The sequence below is a fragment of the Ptychodera flava genome, chromosome 20 (genome assembly GCF_041260155.1).
Source record: "Ptychodera flava strain L36383 chromosome 20, AS_Pfla_20210202, whole genome shotgun sequence".
NCBI lineage: Eukaryota > Metazoa > Hemichordata > Enteropneusta > Ptychoderidae > Ptychodera > Ptychodera flava.
The window spans coordinates 911,975-937,230 of NC_091947.1; the positions used below are offsets into that span (position 1 = coordinate 911,975).

The following is a 25,256-nucleotide window of genomic DNA, read 5'->3' on the forward strand; positions in this document are numbered from 1 at the left end:
CAAAGTATCATATCTACCCCGACACTTACTATGGATATACCTATCTCATCTCCATGGCCCATACGAGCTAAAGCGTCGAGCAACTCTGGTGAAACAATCCTCGGAACTCCCCTCAGCACCACCATTGCTGCCGTTAAACGAATGATGACGTACTGGTCGATACCATAACAGCAAAGGGTTGTCAGGTTCTCTTACAGTTGCTGATAACATAATGGTAACCCCAAGCTTACGTTTTCAAACTTCTGTACTTCAGTTACTAATTTTTTAGAGTAATCTTTTTATGAGGATGTTGTATGTTAATGATCGGCCAGTCAAATCAACGAACATTCTGATTACGAAGGATGGACCAGGAAAATAATAATTGCGTGGGAAGGTTATGTTTGGAAAACTGTCATGAGGGAGGTACGGGACGTTTACATTGGTAACAAGCCTGACTCGGAAGGAGGATCACTCTGGCGGAAGCTAATACCATTGTATTAATCCAAAACTATTGTATTTCAAAATTTCAATATTCTCGAGAACGTTATATATTTGCTTTCTTTTCAATGGGTGGTGTCCTGTAATATGTGTAACCGACTGCCAATATTTGTTCGATTAAAATTAGTTAAGAATAAAAAAAATGTGACCCCTAACCCCTTGCTAAGTTGAAAGAATGAAGACAATAGGACGCACTGAATGGGACGGAATTCCCTGCTGATTGTCATGATACTTTTTGACCGAGCAGCTGACATCGCAGCACTGCTTTTATTTCCTGGGGTTCAAGGTCGTTTTACTGTACATGTCTCTGTAAAGAAAACTCTGATTAATACGCTGTGTGATCTCACAATCAATTAATCCTAGTCTGTAGCTGGAGGAGGATGTCGCGCTTCGCAACTTTGGAAGAGGGGAGGGCACAGTCAGTGTCACTTGTGGTCTATTCCGCGCTGCGTGGTGTACATATGCCTGAGAAGAAGAGGCATATATACACACATCTATGGGGCGCATAGACACGTCTATGGGCGTATAGACGCAGAGCGGAATAGACCACAGGTGACTGTGGGGAGGGTAACGTTTCGGAAAAGAGAACAGGAGAGTCACGTTTTAGAGGAACCACATACCTAAAATCACACCGACCCACCCTAAGCAACTCCTGAAGACTACCTTAAGGTAGTATGCACCTCGAAAGTGAAAGACTTAAACTTTTGCTCTAACTTTCCTCAAGGAATCTTTCAATCATTCTCTTTCAAAATCAAGAATAAAAATAGGGGGTCACCGTGCAAATTTTGGTAAGGGGAGAACCATTTGATTTTTTTGGGGGGTATGGAGGAAATGGGTATGGGAGCAAATTTTTTTTTCCTGTCACAGTGACAGCAATTTTTTTTTCTACTGTCAGAGCTGCGTCAATTTTTTTTTTTCAAATGGAGTAGCAATGCAAATTTTTTTTTTCTTTGTCATCAAGTTTGTGATGCGTTGTCATTATTTACGGCCTGAAACTCAGAAATTTTGAGTGACGCCCCCCCCTCAACCATGATGAATTTGAGTAACTCCCCTCTCTAACTCTAAAATTTTGACTGATCCCGCCCACTTAGAAAAGTTAAATACAAATACATGTATTTGTAAAATTTACAAAATACAGCAACAGTAAAGACCTTTGAAATCCTGATGTACTCTGCTAGACTATCATCAGTTATCTCATGATGGTTCAAAAAAGGTGAACCCATCAAAATGAAATTGCAAGTCACAATAAAATAAAGATATAAAAGCTCACGTAGTATCTAACCATATAATATATTGTTTAATTTGGATGGGTATTATGACAGGGTTTTCACTAGGATATCTGACCGGGCAGAATTTGAAAGTACAGGGGGAACATGCGAGAGGCTTAGGGGGAAAGAGTCACAGGGGCTTTCCCCTATCTTGCATGGAAAGTTTTAAGATATTGATGTGTGCAATGGTGCAGTCTGGTGCAATCTGAGAGGTGTTTTTTAATTTTTTTACTATGTGAAACTGTTAGAACACCCCAAGGGGAGAGCACGAGAGGGGGTTTCCCCCTCTTGTATTGGAAATTTTGGGAAATTGATGTGTTTAATGGTGCAATCTGAGAGGAGTTTCAGGTTATTTTGCACTCGGTAAAACTGTTTGAAAATGACATTGAACACTGCAATATTTTTTACATTTTATACATGATCAGTGTTTGTGTCACAATATTCAACAACCAAACAATGACAATACAATTTGTGAAAAACAGTTCTGTTTGCCAGAGACTGAAGATAAATAAATATACAGGAACAGAAAACCTGTGACCTTCTTGTGTCATTTCTCCAGCTGCCAGCTTCTAATGAAAAGCATGAATATGGTATGTTTAACTGTCAAAATGGTCATTGAACTGAGGTAAATGAAAACATGTTTCTGTGATAATAAAGGATGAATTCACAACAGTTAAGTTTTGTCCTAGATCCTGTGAAAATTTTGAGAAATTGATGTGCGCCACGGTGCAGTGTAGTGCCCCCCTCTCGCATTGAAAATTTTGAGAAATGGATGTGTGCAATAGTGCAATCTGAGATGTTTCAATTTGTTTCGCCAAAAAAAATTGAGTAACCCCGCCCCCTTCTTCCTCTCAACATTTTGAGTAACGCTCCCCTGAAGTTTTCAATTTTTTTAGTGCATGACCCCCTCCCTTGTATTTCATTATATTTGTTGTTCCTCAATTTTTCACTGTCAACTTGTACATCTTCCTAATATATTTATATTGAGAGAATAATATATTGATTTTAACACTAGTTTATTGACTCCTGTCTTGTGTTTTAAAATTTTCACAATTTACAGAAGTCAAAAAGTCCCCTTTAGATAGTGCCTATGCCATTGAGATATTGCAACAGAAATCCTGATATATGATTTCTTGGGTCAGAAAAGGGAAGGAAAACATTGAGTGTACGGAGGTGTAAAGTAGACCTATGTAGTGCATGCTTATATCATAAGTGCTGGGAAAAAAACATAAGAATTGCTTGTGGTAAAAACATTTGCGCCGCCTATGGCGGCGCGCCGGCAAAGAATATATGAGAATAGGGTTTCCAAATTTTGCTAATTTCTGGTGCATTGTGACAATTTTTTTTTCACTTCTGTCTGTTATGACAATTTTTTTTCTCAGGCCATGACAGGATCAATTTTTTTTCTTCTATCTCACCTGGCGACAATTTTTTTTTTCTCAAAATCCTCCATACCCCCCCGAAATCAAATGGTGTTCCCCTAATAGAGAAACAAATAACCCAAGATTTACCGATATTAGAAATTCAAAATGGCCGCCATCTATGTGTTAACTCTATGGAGAAAAATAAAATTTTCGAATCTCGATAAACTAAGCCATGAAAAGTTTTCTTTCACCAAGAGCTTTAAAATGAACCCCCACACGTGGTATATAAGAAGAGAATTGTAAAAGTTTGAGAGTCCGAATGTCTGTCCCCGAGGTGCGTTCTACCTTAACTCGGCAAAAAAAACCCAAAAAAAAACAAAAAAAAACCCCCAAAAACCCAAAAACAATGGGATTTCACCCTCTGCTTTCGCTAGACAAATGTTGTGTATTGCATATAATAAATATTATGTTATCATGTATTAGAGATACTAAATATACACCGTGACTTGTTGTCTGATCATGACTATTTCTTGAACATTTGTTGTTCCTTGTTTGCCCTTAGCGGTGGTATCGGATAACAGGGCACGCCAATTAGTCAACTGCCGAAGATGTAACAAAGCCTGGTTTCGTCCTACTTTTGCAGCACAATCCGATGTACTAGTAATTACGCCAAGTATCCTTAGTAGAGTTCATCGACACGATTAATGGGTATTGAGCTAATCAGCTATGGAAAAACCTTTCGTGTTTCAATACAAGTGGACAGTGTACAATTTTCTGTAAATTGGCACCGTACTTTCCTAAGAAATGTTGCCTATGTCTTTCTATGACCAAGTTTACTAAAGCCATTCCTGAGATAAAAGCATAATTTGAAAAGTTTGTCAATATGCAACCTACAATACGTATTTCAGTTCACTCAAGTTAAATCAAATGCAGTGAGGGCACATTGACATGATATGACTCAATATGGAAATAAGCAATTAATTAGATGACGTCGAACCCAATTTTTCAGCTCTGAGCGAATTCACATTCAGTTTAGTCTGATCTAGAATTAGCAGTTAAGTCTCACCACAAATGGCTTTTTGCAAAGTTGCTATCATATTTTTGTATCTTCAATAAAGCCATAAGCTTATTGTAGTTCAAAAGTTCACACATGGGCTGAAAATTATCTTAAAAATTTGACCAGTATGATAATCATGACAACAATAAGCTTACCCTTCCCAAAAGACACGAGTATCGCCATTTTTTCTGCATACTGAAATGTTAAACAGTAAATTTTTACTACTTTCGACCGCAGTCTTTTCTAGGCGTGTGATTATAGACGAAATGACAGTGAGCCACGTTTTTTGTTTCCACCATGAGCCTATAAAGTTCTCCTGTGGTGGCACGGTGATCAGAACAATAAGAGCATATGCACAATTTGCGGTGAACGTTCACTCTGTGTAACAACGCAAATGATGACACGCTGATGGTGAAAACTTTACTTAACCGATGATATCGTACTGAAAAGAAAGTGGCCTTTTCCGAATTTGCTCAATATCTTACCAACTTGAAATATATATATATATATATATATATATATATATATATATATATATATTATATATATATATATATATATATATATATATATATATATATATATATATATATATATATAACACCGAACTCAAATCATAAGATATTCATGGGTGAGGCTGGTCTTATCCTTTCGCAACAGCTCCATCGATTCAGACGGCCCACAATCATAACACTTTGCGTGTATAACATCAAAGCTAAAGTATCCAGGTGCCGCCAACTGGTAAATTTCGTCAGTTTTACAAAAATCACCACAAAATATGTTTGGAGGCTTATACACCGATTTTACATGTTTTTGACCTTGGCAAAATCTTTGAGGTAAAAGTAGAGCTGTTTGTAAATGCCCTCCCACAGAATTATGATGCCCACTCTCCTCCAGTATCTATGGTCTGAACGCTCCCCACAACGGCTCAAGCTCACCGCTGCCCTCTCCCCACCACTGAAATTCCCCATTGCCCACCAGATGTACATATTCCAACATAAACATTCTATTTTACGCAATATGAGCGAATCTTTTGATCAGACATACGTGTGGCAACCAAGATCAACGCAAACCTGTGCAAGCAAAAAACATCATTTCAACCTGTGGACATTGCTCCCCTCTGTGTTAGGCGCTAAATCTTCCATGAAGTTCTATCAACCACTGCATTCCCCTCCCTCTACCTATATTCCAGAAATTTTCTCCTCGCCCATTGTAAAATCTGGAATTTCTTGCCCATTTACCGCGTTACGGAATAATTTGAAATTTAACCCACCGTACGTAGCGTAATGTAACGTGGCTTTGTCTAGATCTGACAATGAATGCATTTGATAAATGAGTAGTATTTGGCATTTTACACGACTGTCTTTTGTTTTCTGTTTTTCATTGTCATCATCATTTGAACTATGACGGACCACAGCGGAAATCATTGAAGACTACGACCTTACTGCCATATCGACATATCAATAACCAGAGTTTTTTTTCAGATTTCAAATGGTATTTTTATTATGTATGTAATTTTATCATTGTTATTTGTGCGAATCAAATAAATAAATGAATGAATAAATAACTAAACAAACAAATAAATTAATTAATAAAGAAAGCGATGCTACTCATCACTAAAGACATGTTTATCTTCGAAAGATTCTTCAAATCTTAAGGCATACGCTTTACATGAAAATTCTAAATATAAACAATTTGTTGGATGAAACAAGATCCTGTTGTGTAACTCGGGCTTAAGTAAAATTGATGAGATCGATGAGGAAAAACAAGCGTCAGGTTTCACAAATAGTTTTATTACTAAACAATTCGATGACTAACGTTTCAATCCTGCACAAAGGATCTTCATCAGGGATCTAAAAAGAGTAAAATAACGGTGGAAAATAAAAAAAGAAATTAAAATGTGAAAACTGTTACAAAGACGAGTCATAAAATCTATTGAGATAAAAATTAGGCTAAAAAGGGGAGTGTTCGAAATTACGGCCCAAGACGGGTAATTTTTCATCGGCGATGAAAAAAATTCAGTCTTATAAGTCCGGTGGTAGGAAACTTTAATAAGTAAAAATGAACTAAATGACAGCCATGGATCAGTCTTGACGGACGTCTCACGTCTTCGATGTCAAATAAATGAAAAAAAATACTAAATTGTAAACCGTTTCCTGTGAGGACATACTGCTTGTTTTCATACTTTTAAAGCATTGAACTCTCGGTGTTGTACAAATTACTCAATGTACATCGTATGACTTCGATGGATGATAATGGCCATTTTGCAAAGTCGTCGGTTTCTCAGTTTCTGTTCCCTGTTGTCCGCCAATTACTATTATGCTGGGTCGGTTTTGGCGGGGATAGGGCATCTGAAACAGAAGACACAATAAAGTTACGACAAAAAGGGAGTCAACTAGCAATATGATAACACACAACAAAACGAAAGAGTATAATATTGCCCCATTGTTGAATATTGATTTCAGCTGGCCATGAAACCGGCGCGTGTTATGTTTGCCACTCTGGAACATTGGAGTTATGTTACTGATTACAGGGGCATCTGAGAATCATAGTTTAGGCAGTCAAAAAGATGTCATGACAATGCATGCAGTAAAGTACACACAGGGCGCTTGCAGGAAGGATGTCTTCATGGTATCGGAATAACGAAAAATTTGTTGAAAACAATTTATTATTGCGATCAGTGAGGTGGTGAAAGATAACATAGAGCAAGACACAGGAGGCAAAGTACACCTAAATTATGGCAAATGGTCCTACTGGCATATCAAGGGGTGAGGTCTCTTCTTCTTGTTTTTTTTTTGAAAAGGATAAATTTATCCCAACAAAGGGGCAAATAAAACTAATGGTGGGGTCTCTTCTTTTACGCCATGAATTGGAAAGCGCCCTCCGACGAAAAATTCACACATTTTACGCTTGCATGTACCACACAATCGTACGTGTGCATGCAAATGTGTGAATTTTCCCCAAAGAGCATAGGGGCAGTTCACATGTCAGGTCCCAGGGGAGGGTGGGGAAAGCGATGTCTAGGTCTCAGCACAGATTTTTTGTTGCTATTGTTTATTTTATTTTAATACGTTGGAGTAGTTACTGCCATTAGAGGTTTATACTATCAACCTAAAGTGTCTTGGTCTTATAGAACTAGTTTTCTAGAGATTTCTAGTTGAAGTTGTTCTCCTTCACTGCATGCACAGTGTCATGTATTTGTCATGTGATAATCTTACGATGTTTTTTATCACATATGTGATCGGCTAATGCGCCATAAGATAAACGACAAACGAAAAAAATATAATATATAACATAACATACAACATTTAAAATTATCGAGATAATGTACTGGACGCCAGGGCTGTTAACATTCAATTCGTAAGCCCTGGTGTTTTGCGTTCTCTTTCCTTGTCAAATAAACTGTTCTTCTTCCCATGTACTGTTTCATTCTGTTTTCCTGAATTGGAACAGGCGCCACACAGAAAATTAGGGACACAGTCATTTGTTAAGTTCGATAACTTAAACCGACGAGAATTTAGGGAATGATAAGATATTTATAAATATAAGACTGGGCATATTTCTGACTGATTCCACCAATGAAAGTTCCTCGTGGTTTATCGTGCTGACGTCATCACACGGAAACAACTATAACAAAAATGTCACTAGAGTCGTCGTTTCTTGGAATTGGCATTTCCGTTAACATTTCCGTTATGGAAACGTACAATACGTTGATACATAGATATTTTTTAGTTTCACGGCTTTTGAGAAATCAAATCAGGGCTCGTCATAGGCATGGTAAGTCTAAAGACGTCAAAACATGAGCTACTCGTAAGTGACGGTAAATGTGATCATTTCTTGGGAGTTGTCGGAGGATTCCCATTTGATCGGATTCTCATTGATAGTGTTGTCTATAAAGAAATATTATTTCAATTACCAGCAATTAGCAAATCAGGAAACGCTATATCGTAGATAAATTTCCTAATCGTCAAATTTGTAACGTCTTTTATGCCATATAAGAACATGGTACCTGGACTAACTTAAACTACTTGTGGACTTGAAGATCAAGTCGCTGGCAGGAGCACTTCATCCATCGATATTAGCAGTCTGTTAGAATCGTATCATTACTAGTCTTTTCCCCTCGGATAAGATATTTGTTTCCGAAAAAAAGATACATTTGTGTATCGGATGGTGAAAGACGTCATGCAACTAGGTATGTAGTTACTTTTACGCACGGTATCGTTTTTCCATAATTAATATCGAAATTCTACTGATCTTATCGACAGTGATTCTGGTATCCGTAGAATTAATTGTAATATAGCTATTGTCACTGGTATATTATCGAATCTAACTGTCACAATAACATCGGTGGCTTGTTCATTGATTGATAAAAACATCAGAGGGGCAAGCTGAAATGGCCCGATAACTGAATTAAAACTGTCAAAAAAAAAATTCTGAAAAAATGAAGTCAACACCTGTTGCTTACGTACTGTTCATCCGACGTGGCGCGAAATTAAATTTTACTAAAATTTGTAAATGTTGATTATTAGATTAGAATAATGCATCCTATGGTATACTGAAATCGTTTGATGTCAGTGCATTTAGCTCTACGATGAGGCTACACTGAAGAGCACACATTTCACTTTGCTATATGTATATCCCTTAATTTTATGAATCAGTCAACATTCGTCAATATAAATATAGGTAACATCATCACCGTTTGAAAAATGCTGTAGTGTGCATCTCGGTGGTGTTGGTATCGGACGTAACAACGTTATCGCTTAAAGTGAACAGGTTGCATGGCTTTGACATGGATTTTTTTCTGTAGTTTGACATTTCTGTTGACACACGCGGTATGGATAGCTAGCGCAGCCTCTCTAGCGAGGCAAAGGACCGATTTCTATGCATCTACAACTGAGAAATTATCAACAACCCAAAGTGAGCCACGGGACCAAGGACATTTCCCACGGACGGAAGAGGGCGCCGTGCAAGATTCTGGATCAGTTGTTGGTCATGTCAACAGGATGGGCGAATTGACGGACGCTTCACTCACTACTACAGATCTGATAACTGTTAGGGAAAACCCTACTTCGGAACCTTCTTCGTTGGCAACGGGGAATGAGAACCCTGCCCTTGAACTACACAAACAACTTCTTCTCCTAGAATTGGATGTTCTTCAAATGAAGATTAACCAAATTTATCGAAAGTTCGTAAGTTTTTCTTTCAGATTTCAAGTACATGATGTGCTGTAAAACGCTGGAGGGATGGATAAATTGTTAAAAAGTATCTGAAGTGTTACCAGTGGAGTTTTAATTTCAAGACTTTGAAGCTGAGAAAAAAATGTGGCGGTACAGAAAAAAATGTGTAGCCTGCTAACGCTGAGAAAAATCTTGGAAGGCAAAAATTATTTGCATATTCTTGTTCTAACTACCTCAAAGATCCACTGATATGTCCTTACACATCATACTATTGGAAGTTCATTGTCAAGCAGTATTATGTATATGGCCATGCCTGCATCATACTACCGAAGTATATTCGTATAGTTCATATAGAACATGTGTCTGTAGCTAGCTTTATGAGTTTGTGAGGTTACGTTCAAGGGTTTTGCGATTGCAGATTGCGGTAAAAGTGTTCGCTCTTAATGGGTGGTTGGTATTAGTTTTCTAGTATTGACGTGAAGGGTAATTTTTAGGCTTGTGGGAAAATTTATTCTGTTTGTCAGTGAGCAAATAAAAAAAAAACAGCGCTGGCGAACAGGTAGCAGGTTCCCCTCAAATGTTGATTTGTTCAAACTACCTCACAACAGCCTTTACGTATTAAAAATCAGTAAGTTTAATTTCCTGTAATTAAATGCTTAGCTACCCCTCAGACTCTTTCAGTTAGCTTCTATCTCGTTGACATGTTTTCAAAGTGCATTTTGAATCTGTGGAAACCAACAGAAAGACGTTGGAATTCCTACGAAGCCATGTATAAGGGGCAGTGGCGTCTTTCCATTCCTTCGTTTAACATAGTAAAGCGCCCTCTATAATTTCCATTTTCACGCTCGAGCCGTTACATTAGCGCCATTGACTGAATGTATTTCTCTCTTTTCGTACCTTTTTTATTTGTATATTGCGTACATATGAAACATTTCGATGAAATATCACAACTGTATTGAATAATGTCAGGGTATGATTGTAGAAGTTGGCGGAGAAAGTTTGGCGAGACGTCAAATGACCATTTTGGCTTTGAAAGTGGGAGTGACCTTCGACAGTCACATTTCAGAATTGTCGTTCAATTGGGTTCATCAGAGTTTTTTGCACTTTAACGTGCTCACTGAAAGTTAAAGGGATGAATATGTACCGCCATTTAAAGTTGCGGTTATGGTTTATTATTAACGAATTAACACCTTTTTACACAAAGTTCTTACTGTTGAGTCTAATCTAAGTGTTCTCCTCTGTGAATCCCGATCGACTGGTTGTCCATCTTTGCAGAAAATGTTATTATAACTTCAATCACACGATCATTTGCAAAACCCAATTACTTTGTGAGAAATTCTAGGGGACTCAGATTTAAAATTCTGATTTCACTCAAAACACTATTATTATATCTTCTCGAAAGAGTTTCTTAAGTTTGCTCTTTCTGCCTTTTCGTGCTCAGAAAATCGAGTGTCGGGACCCACTGCTGACTGATGAAGGCGACAATCGGATGGAGTTGAATTACATCGAGGCATTGGACATGCCGATTCCATTATCACGTCATAGATCGCTAACCAAAGTAAGTGTGAAGACTGATCAATGACTTGGTCGGTAAAGACTAAAATATGCGTGTCCGGTCACGCGACCTATCGTATTCAAGATCCCTAACCCTAAACTTTCCATCTTTTCATCACTCATGATTTTGCCAACTTTTGACTTTTATTGATAGACCGCAGCAAATTAAAAATAAAAAAAATACAATAGTTCCCGTACGACCTATTTCCTGCAGTCATGTTGACAGAAATACGCATGTTTTTGGCCTCAGAGTGTATTGCATGATGGATATATCCCTTGAACTAAGCAGTGTTTAATTGAAGTTGAAATAGATACATTGCGTTAAAAACTATACTATTGTTTGAAAATTCAGATAAATTCGCACAACCTGTTTGCAAGTCAAGAATGCAATACTTTGAGGTGTTCCTGGTGCATTTTGATTTAATCGGTACCAACATGAATTTAGGGTTAAGTGAGGCAATCGAGGACTAAACCTCCAGAATTTCTGCCTTTTGCTCAAGCGCACTGTTGGTACTCGTTTTTGATATTTTACAACTCCTTATTTAGTACTAGTCACCCAAAGGTAAAAATATCAAGTCTGGGGATTAAACTTTTATGCACGTCTTAGAATGAATGATAGGCTCCTATGAGTAATCCTATCGGAGATCCCCTTGTGTCGTTTAAGTTGTTTTTCGAGTTTTATCGATCGTTCTATAACCCTTACTCCTGTTTGTTTTTAAAAGAGTAACTTTACTCTGACTTATTTTGCATTTTTTTGATCTTCAGGGGAGATATGAACTTCTTCATCACCGTCGAAGTTTACGATGGTTCCAGCAATTCTTTGGTGTGATCAACACCAACCGCACTCATGGCTTGACGGATACCTGTGCAAGTTTTCCAGGAATACGGTACTTCCTCGAACGCGCAATTCTAAAAATTAACTTAATGGTAAGTTCATTGTTTTTGCATTTTTACCATATCGTACATAATTTTTCTCATCAAAGGGAAGGAATTTCAGCTATGGAGTCGGCAGTCACGCTCTAATACTACCGAGAAAAAACATAACAAGCAGTCTTTACGGCTAACTAGATTTCAAGCACAAACTTTCCTTCCCTTAAAACAATAAAACAAACTCGGAAAACATGGATTGCAGAGAATTCGAAGGTGTTCTTGACTATTTTGTTCACTTTTACAGAATTCAATATATAATCATATCTGACCAACTGAATGAAGCGCGACGTCAAAAAATAACAAAAGTGACTCAAATACCATGAATGCGATCGCATTCGGAAAACTTCAACAATTTACCATGACCACAAGCAAAAGCGCCGCCTATGGTCAGTCTTGTGATATGTCAAATTCTCAATACTAAACATTCTCTCTTCTTTCGATGTAGTTATTCTTGAGAGGTTTTGCAAAAAATGCTGCCGACGACACTGTTCAGAGCCTTAGTTTCCAACCAGATGAGGTGAATGTTACCGTGGTAGATAAGGTTTTCAAGCAATTTTCAGTCTACATTACGAATTGCAAGATCGGCATCGCAAGACTTCCTCTGAACAGGACGGTTGTGGCTGATGATATTGAATCAATCACCACAGCCGCTGAAGAACTAGTTATGCCAACAAGACCGATGAGCAACACCAATACCTTCTCAACGTCAAACACGGCGACAGACGGAAGTGTGGAAGGCATCGTTTTGGAGCCAACAAATGTTCGCTCTCAGAGGGACACTGGAGTTGAGGTCTCGACAACTGTTCCTGATGGTCACTATTATACAGATGACATTGCACTTTCTTGCGATACGTTTGAAATTTCAATTGTGGCTGACTTGTGAGACGGAACAAAAAACGTTTATCTCGATTGGATATATTTTCCTGACTGAGACGCATTTCAGTTGATGTGTTCTTTCCTTTATATATCTATTAGATAAGTTGTATGTTTATTGAATAGCTTTCTGCTTTTGAACTTGACACTTTCTTGGTGTTCATTCTGCAGCTTCAGGCTCATCGATACCATGTCGACTCCTACAACCACATGAGCGCAAACAGCGTTTACCGATGATATTCGTTAGATGTCCAATCGTCCGCACTGACTGAAAAGAGGCTATCGCATTTGTCCGCCTTTGTATCCCGTATATGACGATGGTTGTGGAATGTTTGATATTGTATCAACATATAAAGAAATGACAATTTACCCTTTGTGAATAATTCATTCCTGCATATTGATCTGTCCTTAAATTTACATTCCTGATTTCCTGAGATAAATTGTAACTATATTAGTTTTGCTCTTAGACTATTAAACACACATTGTATCATTATTCAAAAGCTCAAGTGATATTATCAAGCTTTCTCCTACTTGTGTATGAGGGTTTCCATACTTCTCACTCACTGAACCGTATTACGCTCAGCGTTAAAATTGTGTGTTGTTCGGGCGGACGTTGCCTCCTGAGCTTGTATATAGTTCACGGAGAAACCAGAAATTCTGAAATTTGTCATTTTCGTCCCGTTTGTTAGTGAGCCGGTGAACTTGGGAAAAGATACAGAATTTGGCTTTCTTGAAAATTCCGCACCGATACTAATTTGCTACTTCAATGTCACGTGCGAAAGGACCATCACGCATCAGTCAACAAATATAAAAACTGAATCTTCTTTGCGCAAAAGCATGCACACTTAGGGGCAACATCAAAAGTTCAATGAAGGATAAAAAACAATTCTTTTAGTTTGGGGTGGGGGTGGGGGTTGACCTAAAAAAGTTTCTATCCTACAAATCGATTTAAGGTAAAAATTGCCAGGGGAATGAATATTTTGAAAAAATAGAGCAGAAATGCACACTTTCGTGTTGAAGCCAGCGGCCAGCGGGGGGAGTTGTTTTAACACGGTGCAGAGCTGCATCTGGCCTAGTTAGTGTAAACAATGCAGGCTGTTGGCTTCTGTTGCACCATAGACGGTAGTTTCTCTACTGTCTATGGTTGCACTCGGAATTTATAATTGTATTTTGCTACATTTCTGGTGCACGTGTAGTCCGCCTGAATGGAGCAGTGTGAACTGAGTTGTTACAACCACCAGGACAGTTGAGATAGTTTTTATGCCTCTGGAAGGAGAAACCTGGACTTTATTGTTGTTGTTCTTGTTCATTCATTGATAAACTTCAAGTTTGTTGTTAGTATGTTGTATTTACATTGGATGAAACACAAAGTGTGTTCCCAATCTTAAGCCCCACTAGCTGTATCTTTAGCATTATTTTTATGATTTTACTTTCAAACTAAAATAAGTTGGTGACAATGTAGTCATTTAGGTCTGTGTACACACTTATTATTAACTACCTGCCGGGGCTATATATGCAATTTTGAACAAGATAAAGATTACTCGCCCAAACATTAAATCACAGCCCCATGCAGAAAACCTAAAACCCTTGATACTATGCATATCTGCACTGAAATCTTCATATAAACTGCACAGAGTAGTCCAATGTAATGCATAGGGGTGAATGTTTCCAACTGCGACACTGTATGTTCTGATTCCTTTTTAATATTACCATTTTTTGAAAATGCCAGGAAATCAAAATGACCGTTACAACTTTAATTTACATGTCAAATGTTTCTGAAAGGAATGGTTTCCTAATGTAGTAAAAGTTCATATCTCTTCAGAGGGTAGATTTCAGAAAGGAGAGAATAGGTAGATAATTTGAGGTCAACAAATTTCAAGAGTTACAGCAAGTGGGGCTTTAACGATGCATTACTTTATTTCACCCCTAAATTGACTGATCCTTAGCTTCGCTTTACATAGAAAGCCTGGCAACAGGTTCAATATAAGTCAATTAAGTTTCTAGGGGGGTGGGGGGGGGGTTTCGGGGGAAACTAAGGGAATTAAGTTTTTTATCCTACATTGAACTTTTGACGTCACCCCTTAGTGGTGTTGTTTGTTGCTTACCTATATATCCCGCAATTGCGTTGGTGGGAGGGCATCATGCGTCCGTGTGAGAAAAAAAACCCAGCCAACTCAGAGTTTCGCTGCTGGTAGGTTTTAAATCTGAGGACAGTTAACAAAGTATCATGAGCCATTAGATCTTTGAAGGATACAGAAAGTCTGCCAAGACTGGAAAGTGGTGATTTTTGACGAAAAGTAAAAGCTGAAGGCTGACCAAAAAGTGGGTAAATTTAGGGGTTAATAGTATGCAGATTGCCAGAAAACGGAAAAAAGTAATTAGCCAAAATTCGAACTTTCGAAAGCTATCAGTTCAGTGATTCAAACGAAAGCGGTTTCGACTAGATAGAAATTTGAGATTTATATATGAACATTTCACCCTCTTTTATCATTTGCCCACATCATAAATTTCAATGCCGTTTGGCAAGAACTCAGAAGAAGAGTGGTTTTATCGGAAATGGTCATGACCATTAATTCATTTTCGCGATGGTTTCATTGATCATGTCTAAAACCGGGGTCGAATATGTGCATGGTCACCCATTCATTCAGTATCTTTCGACATGTCAAACAATACAAGTAGTATCTCACATCAAGCAAAATTCATGAAAAAATGGCCGACTTTGTCCCTTTAAAGGTATACTGTCACCTGTTCCAATTTTGCCACAGTTACCATAAAGAAAATCTAACCAATCACAAGCGCCCTCACATGGGCATTTTGAATACCAAGGAACGCCCCTATGACCATATATGGGCATATTTGGATTACAGGTGACTGTATACCTTTAATACCCTTAATACCCCCAACAATCTCAAAAGTATTTCAAGTACACACTGTCCACAGTACAATAAATTACCCACAATTCTCTTTGATTTGCATCCATGAAGGTTACTTTTCTAAAAATTTTTTCAGTTCTGCATGTAAGCACTAATGTTCAGCATCAGAATAATTGTTAAATAATATCCAGTAAAAGTACGTTTAGAAATTTCAGCAAAAGTTTCAAAATAACCATTAAACAACCATGGAGTCATGTTCTGTAGGTATTACAAATGCCATACTTTTTAGGCGGCAAGTTATGACGAACTGAAGGGGTCATTCTCTGAGAAAACTTAGAATGCAAATTTCTTTTGTCATTTCCATTGGAAAAAAATCCTTTTGTTTCAAAAACAGATGCAACTGGTCTCCCTACTTTCCATCACATTATTCTGTATGGCTGAAGACACAATCAGTGGAAAATTTTACAAAAATGCTATCTCCTCTCTCAATCTTGCATAATTTTCCAAATCATTTAAAATGAGAATTGAGAAGAATGGTGTTCTTAAAAGTACGTTTTCAGAATTTTTACAACTAGTCTATGAATTTGTCTACACATGGGAGACCTGGTAGACTTATCTGGGGAATCTCTGAGGATACAAATCGCAATGAGTTATGAGAAATTTACAGTACTGTGCCGTCCAGCTCATAATAATTTTGAAGTCACCTTTTTCCCAATATTAATGATCAGTCCGGGTTATGTCCATATAGAGGATAGTTGGGAAAAGCCAATGGCGTACCGTATATGTAATGAGGTTAAGGCAAGAACCAATCACATACTGTATATGTAATGACGGTTAAAGGTTAAATGGGTTCACTTTGAAATGTTATGCTGAGATCGCGATCTGACCTGACAGATCCACCGTGACCGATCGATTGAGAATGTTGGCTACCCGGAGGTCTCGAGTCAATTTGCGACGTTCTACCGTTCTTAGTTTCTTTACCCTACACCATGTTCGACAAAGAGTTATTTGACGTTTTTCGTACTCTTTACCAGCTTCTGGTTAACTTCTCGGCGATTGATTCTGCGCGCGTTTTTCTGAGCGAAGGGTCAATCGTACCGGGAAATGCATGGTGATCGAAAAAATCGTGCTCCATCGTGCTCCGATCATTGACAAGAACAGTTGACCCATTGTTGCAAAGCTTGAAACATTCTCCATGCTACAGATGGAAAGGTTAAATTAAATTTGACCAAAAATAGGCGATATTTGGCGACAAATAACTTGCTGTAAATTTACAAGGGTCAAATCCTGATTTCGAGGAGCGGTACCTGGCCAGGAAAATCATCCAAAGAAGTAATATTCGATGTAATAACCACCAGTGTCAGTCGCCATCTCGACCGTACTGAACATTGTGCATAACGTCTACATCTAAAAACTACCTAGTGCTAAAAATAAAGAGTGAAATCTAGCCGAAAGTTCCGAACTCATTACAATCTGCGAGCCAAGGATTGCATGGTTAATTATTCATGACGTTGGCGGCGGCAGGTTCGCTGATTGGTCAATCGTAATACCCTCTCTATGGACATAACCCGGACTGATGATGCATTCCATCCGCAGAGGGGTGGTGGCTGTATATGGACATGTCAATGTTCAAAGGTCAACCTATCCATGGCGGGGTTGACCTTTTGATGATCCGCATAGGCACACGCTACGCCGCCGCGCCCACAGTTAGCTGCGTTTCCACAGCTAGATAGCCACCACCCTCGGGGTTCAAGTTTCTGGTTGTAATAGAATCGCCGAGGCCGGTGTTGGTGAATTGTCATTGACTCTATTTGACCTCTTTCATCCTTTCATCGGCTGCGCACGTGCGACATCTTCGCATACAGTCATCTACATTACACTGATGTCAAAATGGACAAAGCTGTTATCTTGCTTTTATGCCCGACCGATAGGGACGAATCTTACGCCTCATTTATAGAGGCACTACCTGAGAGGGTTCTGGATGCTTTCAATTTTCGTGTGGCGAACCGCGGAGAAGGGCGCGATGGGCTGGACCTAGTTAAGTACGTGAAGACGTGTGAAGATATTGTAGAAAGAGAAAACATTGACCAAGTTATTTGTTTCACCGATGTTGGTGCCTCCGTCAAAGCCGCCCTAGTCGACAAGTACTCCCACTTGCGGGGACCGTCGATTGAATCCGTAGGCCTAGCCATCCACAAGTACTATACCCGTCAAGAGTTAGAATCTCCTGAAGTTTCATTGAAGCACACAGTTGTCGATGTTGATACCATCCCTGAAGGTCACTTGTCTGATGTTTTTGACATTGTTGGCATGCCGGCTTTCTTCAAACCCTGCACTGGAACGGCATCGTTTGGGGTCAGCGAAATCAAGACTCTACGCGATCTTTATGAGCAGATCACCCAATGCCGCAATGTCATTGGCAACCGACACCTTTTTGAGCCTTTCTTTTGCCGATACTTGAACTTGAGAGACTACCCCTTATTTGCCCATAATTGTGCAATTATCGAAGAGCTAGTGAAAGGCGCAAAGACTCTGACAGTGGACGGTTTTGTCTTCAAGAGACAGATACTCCACAGGGCTATATTCGAAAACGTGTATTGGAAAAGTCATCCTTCGGCGTTTATGGGTGTTGTGTACCCTCCGTCCAGCGACGTCAGTGGTGAGACGGAGACACGTCTGTGGAACGTGTTTGACCTTGTGGTCGGTAAAGCCGTAGAGAAAGGCTTTGACAATCAGTTTATCGACGTGGAAGTATTTCTGAAACCGAATGGAGATGTTAAGGTCATGGAGGTCAACCCTCGAATGTTTTCCCAGGCGATACCACTGTACAGGATGTGCCTAGAAGATGGTGATCCACTGGTAGTTACCCTGGACAGCAACGTCGGTAAACAGCCAAAACCCTGCTCTTGGAACGGTTACCATGGCATTAATGGCTACGTCATCACATTCGGCTCAGGGAAAGTGGAAGAACTGTTTGATTTTGAAGAAGCAAAGAAAATGCCGGGGGATGTTTTACCACGCTTTTCCCCTGGAGATGTGATTGGTTTATCAGGAGCTGAAGGGTGCAATCTTGCGTTTGTAAATATCAGAGAGAAATGCCGTAAAGGTATGTGTTTGTCACCATTCAATTTCTCATGTCATTTTTGTAGTTTGATTATCAAATTACCTATCGTACTATCGTCGGAAGAACGAGGCCCCACGCCAATATGAAAATGGCGCAAACTGTGATTCATTAACACATTTTTCAATACAAAACTAGCTGTACCTGTGCATTTATTTGGGTTTGACATTTATATGAATTTACTACACTAGAATACGGTGATAAGGAAGGCATTTGTGTACGAGAAATTTAATTTTGGAATGTCACCCAATTTTTTTTCACTATACATTATTATCTATGGCTCAATCGTTTGTGTATGTTTGTAAATTTAATCCACTAGAATAGGGTAATTAAAAGTGCTTAGCTGTGCAACAAATATGGTATTGAAATTTCGTCAATATTCGTATGTTATACAAATGAGTCTCGTGGGCTGACTAAAAAAAATCAATTTCAAACTAGTATATCTGTTAAATTGACTAGTTTGTGTCAATGCCTTTCAGTAGCCCACTGTCTACCTCTTCTGTACATTAACAGTCATTTCTCACATTTTACGGACAGCACTATAGTATTCACAAGATTTATCGGTATGATGATTTGCATTGAGTGAAAAGACAGAGGCCCCCTCTTGGCACTGGAATTTTCAAGGCCTTCCCCCTGAATAACCATTTTTTATGGCCTCCTAAATTTTCTCTTTCCCCTGCCATAGTCAGTATAAGCGAGATTCGTTAATTGAACTCGTTCTCTGTGTATGCAACAATGGATATGATAATTAGATTGGAGTGGAATAATCTCAGATACAACTACAAGGCGAAACGAATGTGTTGCGTAATTTAGGGTCAATGACCTGTTTACTCAGATTGCTTTAAATGGTCTTGTCTGCCACGTGCACCCATCTTTGAAGTTTCCTTACTTCACACAGTTTTCTACATTTTATTTTATAGATATGCTGAAGCGATACCTAGACGTCTGCAAGAAGTTACTGAAGAAAAAAAGAGTACAGTCCTAATCTGACTGTCGAATTGAATTTATGAATCAATGGGCGATAGCAGTTGGAATTCCAGAACACGATTGGAACTAAATTGGGATAATTGGATTGGCAGAATTTCTCAAGAATTTTAGAAATTTCTCTAATTTTACACCATATTTGCTTACCATCTTTAAAATTTTATACACAATTTACGATGCTGTTGAAATCTTATGAGTAAGAATCAGTGCATGATAGTATCTAATGCAATATTGTTCAAAAACATATGAACAATATTACATTTGGATGAAAATATGAGAGTTTGTCTGTAGTTTCTCATTACTGAAACACTAGTAATAATATCAGTTTGTCATTTTTCCTCGACCAAAATGAAGCTTTTCGATTGATTTACAGTTAAGTCAGTCAGGGTCTTTTAAAATGTGCCCTGACTCAATTTTATATTTATGAAGCCTTAAATTCATCACAGAGTAATATCAGACAGAGTGGCAACAGCTATTGTTTAAGGCGTGAAGCGGTTACGTAAGCAATCCATGTTTGCCTCGCCTCACGAAGCTCTTGGCTCTCTTTTCCGAAGAGTGCCGACCATGCACCCTTCGGTAATTTCGGATTTTCACCAATTGTTCAGCGAAAGTATGTTCGACAAAGCTTGTGTTGTTGTTGTCGTGTGGTGCTGATCGGAATTGATGTGCTGGCGAAAACGGAAGTGTTTTGAGCTTCAGGAAAGTGGGTTTTACCGTTTTAAAAATTCCTCTCATATTTTTTGAATATATAATGAGTGTGTTTGAACCAAATTGAAAGTCTTTTATCGATACTGTCTGGTTTTACTCAATGGTTTACGGTCAGTCATACCGTCTTTTACACGTGCGCCAAGAAAGGACATGTTTATGAAACTGCTGGCGTGTTATGTTTTGATTGGCGTGAGGCAGTGTTTCTGGCCTGAGAGCTCACAAAGTAACTATGGTTGCTACGCGACTGGCAGTACGATGCCATCTCGTCGTATGTTTCGCATAATCTCGTGTAATTATCAACCACAAACAAGCCTCCAAAAAGTTTAACACCTTTTTAAGCTCATTTTAATATGAAAAGCCAATAGTCTACAGAGACGACCATGGAACAAAAGGCATGCAAGTGTTGCCACTCTGACTATGATATTACTCTGTGAATTCATGAAAAAGTCAGGGGCATTTCAAAAGTGCCCTGACTCAAAATTCGTCAATTAGAGAAAATTTTAAGCATTTTGTCTCGTTTCTTCAGTACATTTACACAAAAATGAACTTATTTTCATAAAAAATGAATCCGATGAAAGAGGTATGCAATAATCATCGTGTTTTCGTTGTTTTGTCCGATGAGAACAATATTTCAAATTTTACACTATTCTATCATTTTGTAAAATTTCAGCTGTAAAGATTTCGTTCGTTACATTTTCCTAATAATTACTCTTATCCAATTTTCCCAAATTAGTTCCAATCGTGTTCCAGGCAAAACCGTCGACTCTGCTTCCGTGCTTATGGCCTTCGCCCCGCAAATAGGACCCGTGGCTAATGGCGGCCATGTGAAAATCGAACTTATCTCGAGGAGAAAAAATATCTTTTTTGACGTTATTTCGAATGGCAGCCAGCGGTAGAAATGGGAAGGGATATACAATGCAAGATCCGAGGTACATGAATATTCCACATTGATTAAGGGTCATTAGCATAGAATTTTAATACCGAAACAATGTTCATTAATGTAATCTGCATATTTGAATATCATTATACCTCGCATATGCACTAATAGGGAAGGGAACGGTGAAATAGAATATAGCGTTTTGCCGCACTTGTTATCGACAATAATAATTGTGCTTAATTCGAAATCATACATTGTCAGTGAAAATAGGAAATAGAAAAACTGAGGGGCAAATTTCAGTATTCACTTGATTTAGCATACGTACAAGTAGCAGAAAATCAATAAAAATTAAGTTTAATTTCTAATATTAACCTATTGAATGTTACTTCTGTAAACAGGTGAGATTTGCCACAGATTGATTTTCGACCAAAATGTTTGCATCTTGTGTTAATTACTTTTTAAATTTCATGTTGAATTTTTAACCATTCTTTTGTAACAATTTTAAACTTTAATCAACAGTTGTTAAAATATCAGGAACATCACCCAGGGCTCGAAATTATCGGTAGTCCCGTGTCCACAGCTACCAAAACCCATGAAATTGTAGCCCACACTGACTACCAAAGTCTAGGACATGATATTACTTAATGGGCGAGATGACCGACGCTCATACAGTCAACCCAGCCGGACGCAGAAAGGCCAGACTATGACTTTGTTAAGCAAATTAAAACGGCAACAGTGCAGTCGAATTTATTATGACAAACTTTCAATAAAGTATTATCTGAACTGATGTACTTGGATGACAGGCTCGGGAAATGATCGCCAATGAATATTTATTGTCATAGTTATTTAAGGTTCCAAGACAAGAAATTGACCATTTTAAACTAACAATTCTCTAGTGCTTAATAAGCTCAGAACCCTCAATGTACCAATGACAATTAAACACAAAGTTATTCAAACTGCAAAGAAAAAGCTGTCGGGCCATCCACAAATTACGCTTTCCGAAGTGTACGAGATCATCCCATGATACAACCCTTGGCAGGGCCTGTACAAGCAGAATTTCTGTCTGTATCAAGTAGCCTTGATCAACACTAAAATAGTCACAGGTGTAGTGTACTATGGTGGAGAAATATAGTCAAAATTGCCACGAAAGTGTTAGGAACATGAGTGTACAAAGTTGTCATACATCCTGAAATTCATAGCCAACTATTTTAGCCATGTTATGTTTACACGTGCTGAGTTAAAAAATCGTTGTCATGGCGAACATCAAAACTTGCATATAAGTTCAGCGTATGTGTGAATAGGTCGACAAACTTTGAGGCGTCACCGTTGTCCACTACACATGCTACATCGTATGTACCGTTCTCCTAAAGCTATGATCTGCAGGTATTGATGTCAAATGACAAGAAAATTCACTTCCTGGATAGAATCATGAAAAATAAATCTTTCATTGTTTAGATAAATAAAATATCCTTTACAAAAAAACCTCTTCACTCATGCTTGGGCTATCAGACCTTGTCACTGGGCTACCAACTTCAGAAAATGGTAGCCCAATGGGACTACCAGGCAAAAAAGTTCATTTCGAGCCCTGATCACCGACTCAAGCCCCCACTCAATAGTTTATATGACTGTTGATTAGCTGGACTTATAAACTCTAGACATGGAGATAATTCATTTCCCCTATTTTTTCACATTACTGTATAATAAAATTATAAAAAAAACATACCATTTCATTTAAAGTTTGAGTAGAAAAAATTTAATGTAGTCAAAATATTATAAGTTTAGGGGTTATCATACTAATATCTGGTGTAAGCTGTTAATTGATTAGTATCACTGCAGCTGCCTTTCAGGTTAATATTCAGTAGATCATTGTCAGATTTTACATAAATAATCAGAGTTCGCGTTTACGCAAAAATCGTGCGTATTTACGCATTGAAATTGACTCTCTACGCATTTTGTTCATCATTATGCGTTTTCTATACGCAAAGGATAACACCGAAAGCACTCCCCACGACTGAGCTTAGGCGAAAACCAGACGAAATTGTTGCAACACATTTCTGTCAAACACTCATTTTGTGTGGAAAGTTTTGGATTCTCTGGGCGTTGTCTGATAAATTGGCATCGTAGTCCACACGTTATCACGTTGGGCACGTTTATCATGTCAGCTGTGCCAATGAATTACGTTGCTAATTTTCAGGCGAGCGATAGTTTCTGAAAGTGAGTGATTGACAGAAATGTTGCGACAAATTATATAAATGCCAACCGAGCACGATTATCGCGTAGTTCCCAAATTTTGATCAAGCACACATGCAGCATGGCGTCGAAGCAGACAAATCTGTTTTAATTTCTTTCAACTTTGCTCTACGAGTCCGTGAAAAAAATGATTCATTGGTAGAGCAGAAGTGTCTGGATGGTAACTGGTCGTTCAGGCACCAAGTCGTTTCGGCCCAAGTCGTTTCGGCCTCTCAATTTCCGGTCCCAAGTCACTTCGGCACCGCGACCCAAGACGTTTCGGCATCTGTGTTTCGATTTTTTTTCAAACTATTTAGTAATTAGTTGACTGATCCGTCATATTCGTAAGCGTGACCTTTGTGTTCTGACCAGTACTTTATGTGCATTTTGTTTGAATTTTGCCGTGCTGTTTCCTCACCGCTTTCAAACTTTTTCCGTGTCGGCGGCTATTGATATCGATAAACTTGTGTCACAGATTTGAAAATGATATGAAGTTTTTTCTTACGTTCTCTTCCCATGTTCTCACAAAGATTAAGCATGTACGTGAATGTTTAGTTGACACTATACTTTTTAGTACTTTGATTTGTAACATTACGCTCCAGCACTAGTTCCCACAGGTAGCCTTCAGCGGTGTCGAAACGTCTTGGGTTGCGGTGCCGAAACGACTCGGACTTGGGGCCTGAAATTGGAAGGCCGAAACGTCTTGGGCCGAAACGACTTGGTGCCGAAACGTCCAGAAACCGTCTGGATAAGCTGCCATAACTCTAACTTTTGGGTTGCCCGATGTGTTGTGACGGTTGCATGTATACCCTTTGCTGTTACGTTTCAACATTGTTCAAGTTGTTCGTTAAACTGTTTTCATTGAAATAATGTTACATCGTACGATCCGAATATGTAGTGTAGGTTTATTCAACGGCACATTGTATTTTGCTGTCAGTTTTTCATCAATCGAGTGCGGAAGTGAAATTACGCACTCAAATCCAGCCATTACGCAATTTTAGCAGACTAATGCGTATGCCGTACGCGAGGAGAAAAAAGTCACCGCGAACACTGATAATAATTCCAACTCAAAAATATCTCGCATGTGATCTATGAATTCATTCATTACTTTTTCCTTTTTTAAAATACGCATCTCAAAGTCGCACTGTGCACAGTGTTGAGTGCGACTTTTATATTATATGCGTTCCGACTTTGCGCGAGAGGTTTTAGGCAAAATTGATATATTTTAGCTCAACTTTCGGTCATTGTAATTATCTCTAGACAGCGCGGGAAAATCTGATATAAATAGCGAGTTTTCTCACATCGACATTCAGTCATTCAGTTAAGCATACGACCACACAGCAGCTGCGTCTGCATTTATCTGAGGCACGAGTAGCGGTTACAATCCCGTGCACTATACAAATGTACATTAGCTACATGTTTTGAACGTATTACTTTTTGTATACGCAAATTTTTAAAATCTCAGTTGTAAAACCAAATTATGATAAATAAAATCATGCACAAATAAATATCAAACACATACTGACTGTCCCACTGTGGAACAGGATATAGATGGTCTGTTGTTGTGGTGATCTATTCAGCAAACCAATTGAAATAGGTTTAAAGACTTTTAATAAAGTTCAAGAATAAAATGTTTGAAATGGCAAAATGTTGTAAGGAATTATGAAATGAACATTTTGATAAAGATATAATTATGACAAATAGTCTCACGCAAAGATTTTATTTTCATTCGTCGCTCCTGACGGCATAGTCAGCATTGCGCCC

The 25,256-nt window shown here is 38.5% G+C and overlaps 1 protein-coding gene across 2 annotated transcripts in view; it reads left to right on the forward strand.

Annotated features, from left to right (window-relative positions):
• Positions 1-15,148: 15,148 nt before the first annotated feature.
• The window catches only part of LOC139119711 (uncharacterized), a 48,164-nt gene continuing 38,056 nt past the window's right edge, over positions 15,149-25,256 (forward strand). The window contains exons 1-2 of one of the 2 annotated variants that reach the window (XM_070683573.1): positions 15,149-18,679; positions 19,615-25,130. In XM_070683573.1, coding sequence (XP_070539674.1) covers positions 17,464-18,679; positions 19,615-19,679 — 1,281 coding nt within the window. In that variant the 5' untranslated portion in view covers positions 15,149-17,463 and the 3' untranslated portion in view covers positions 19,680-25,130. Of the gene's footprint in view, positions 18,680-19,614; positions 25,131-25,256 lie in introns of those variants that run through there. The other variant, XM_070683572.1, reaches the window with a different exon arrangement.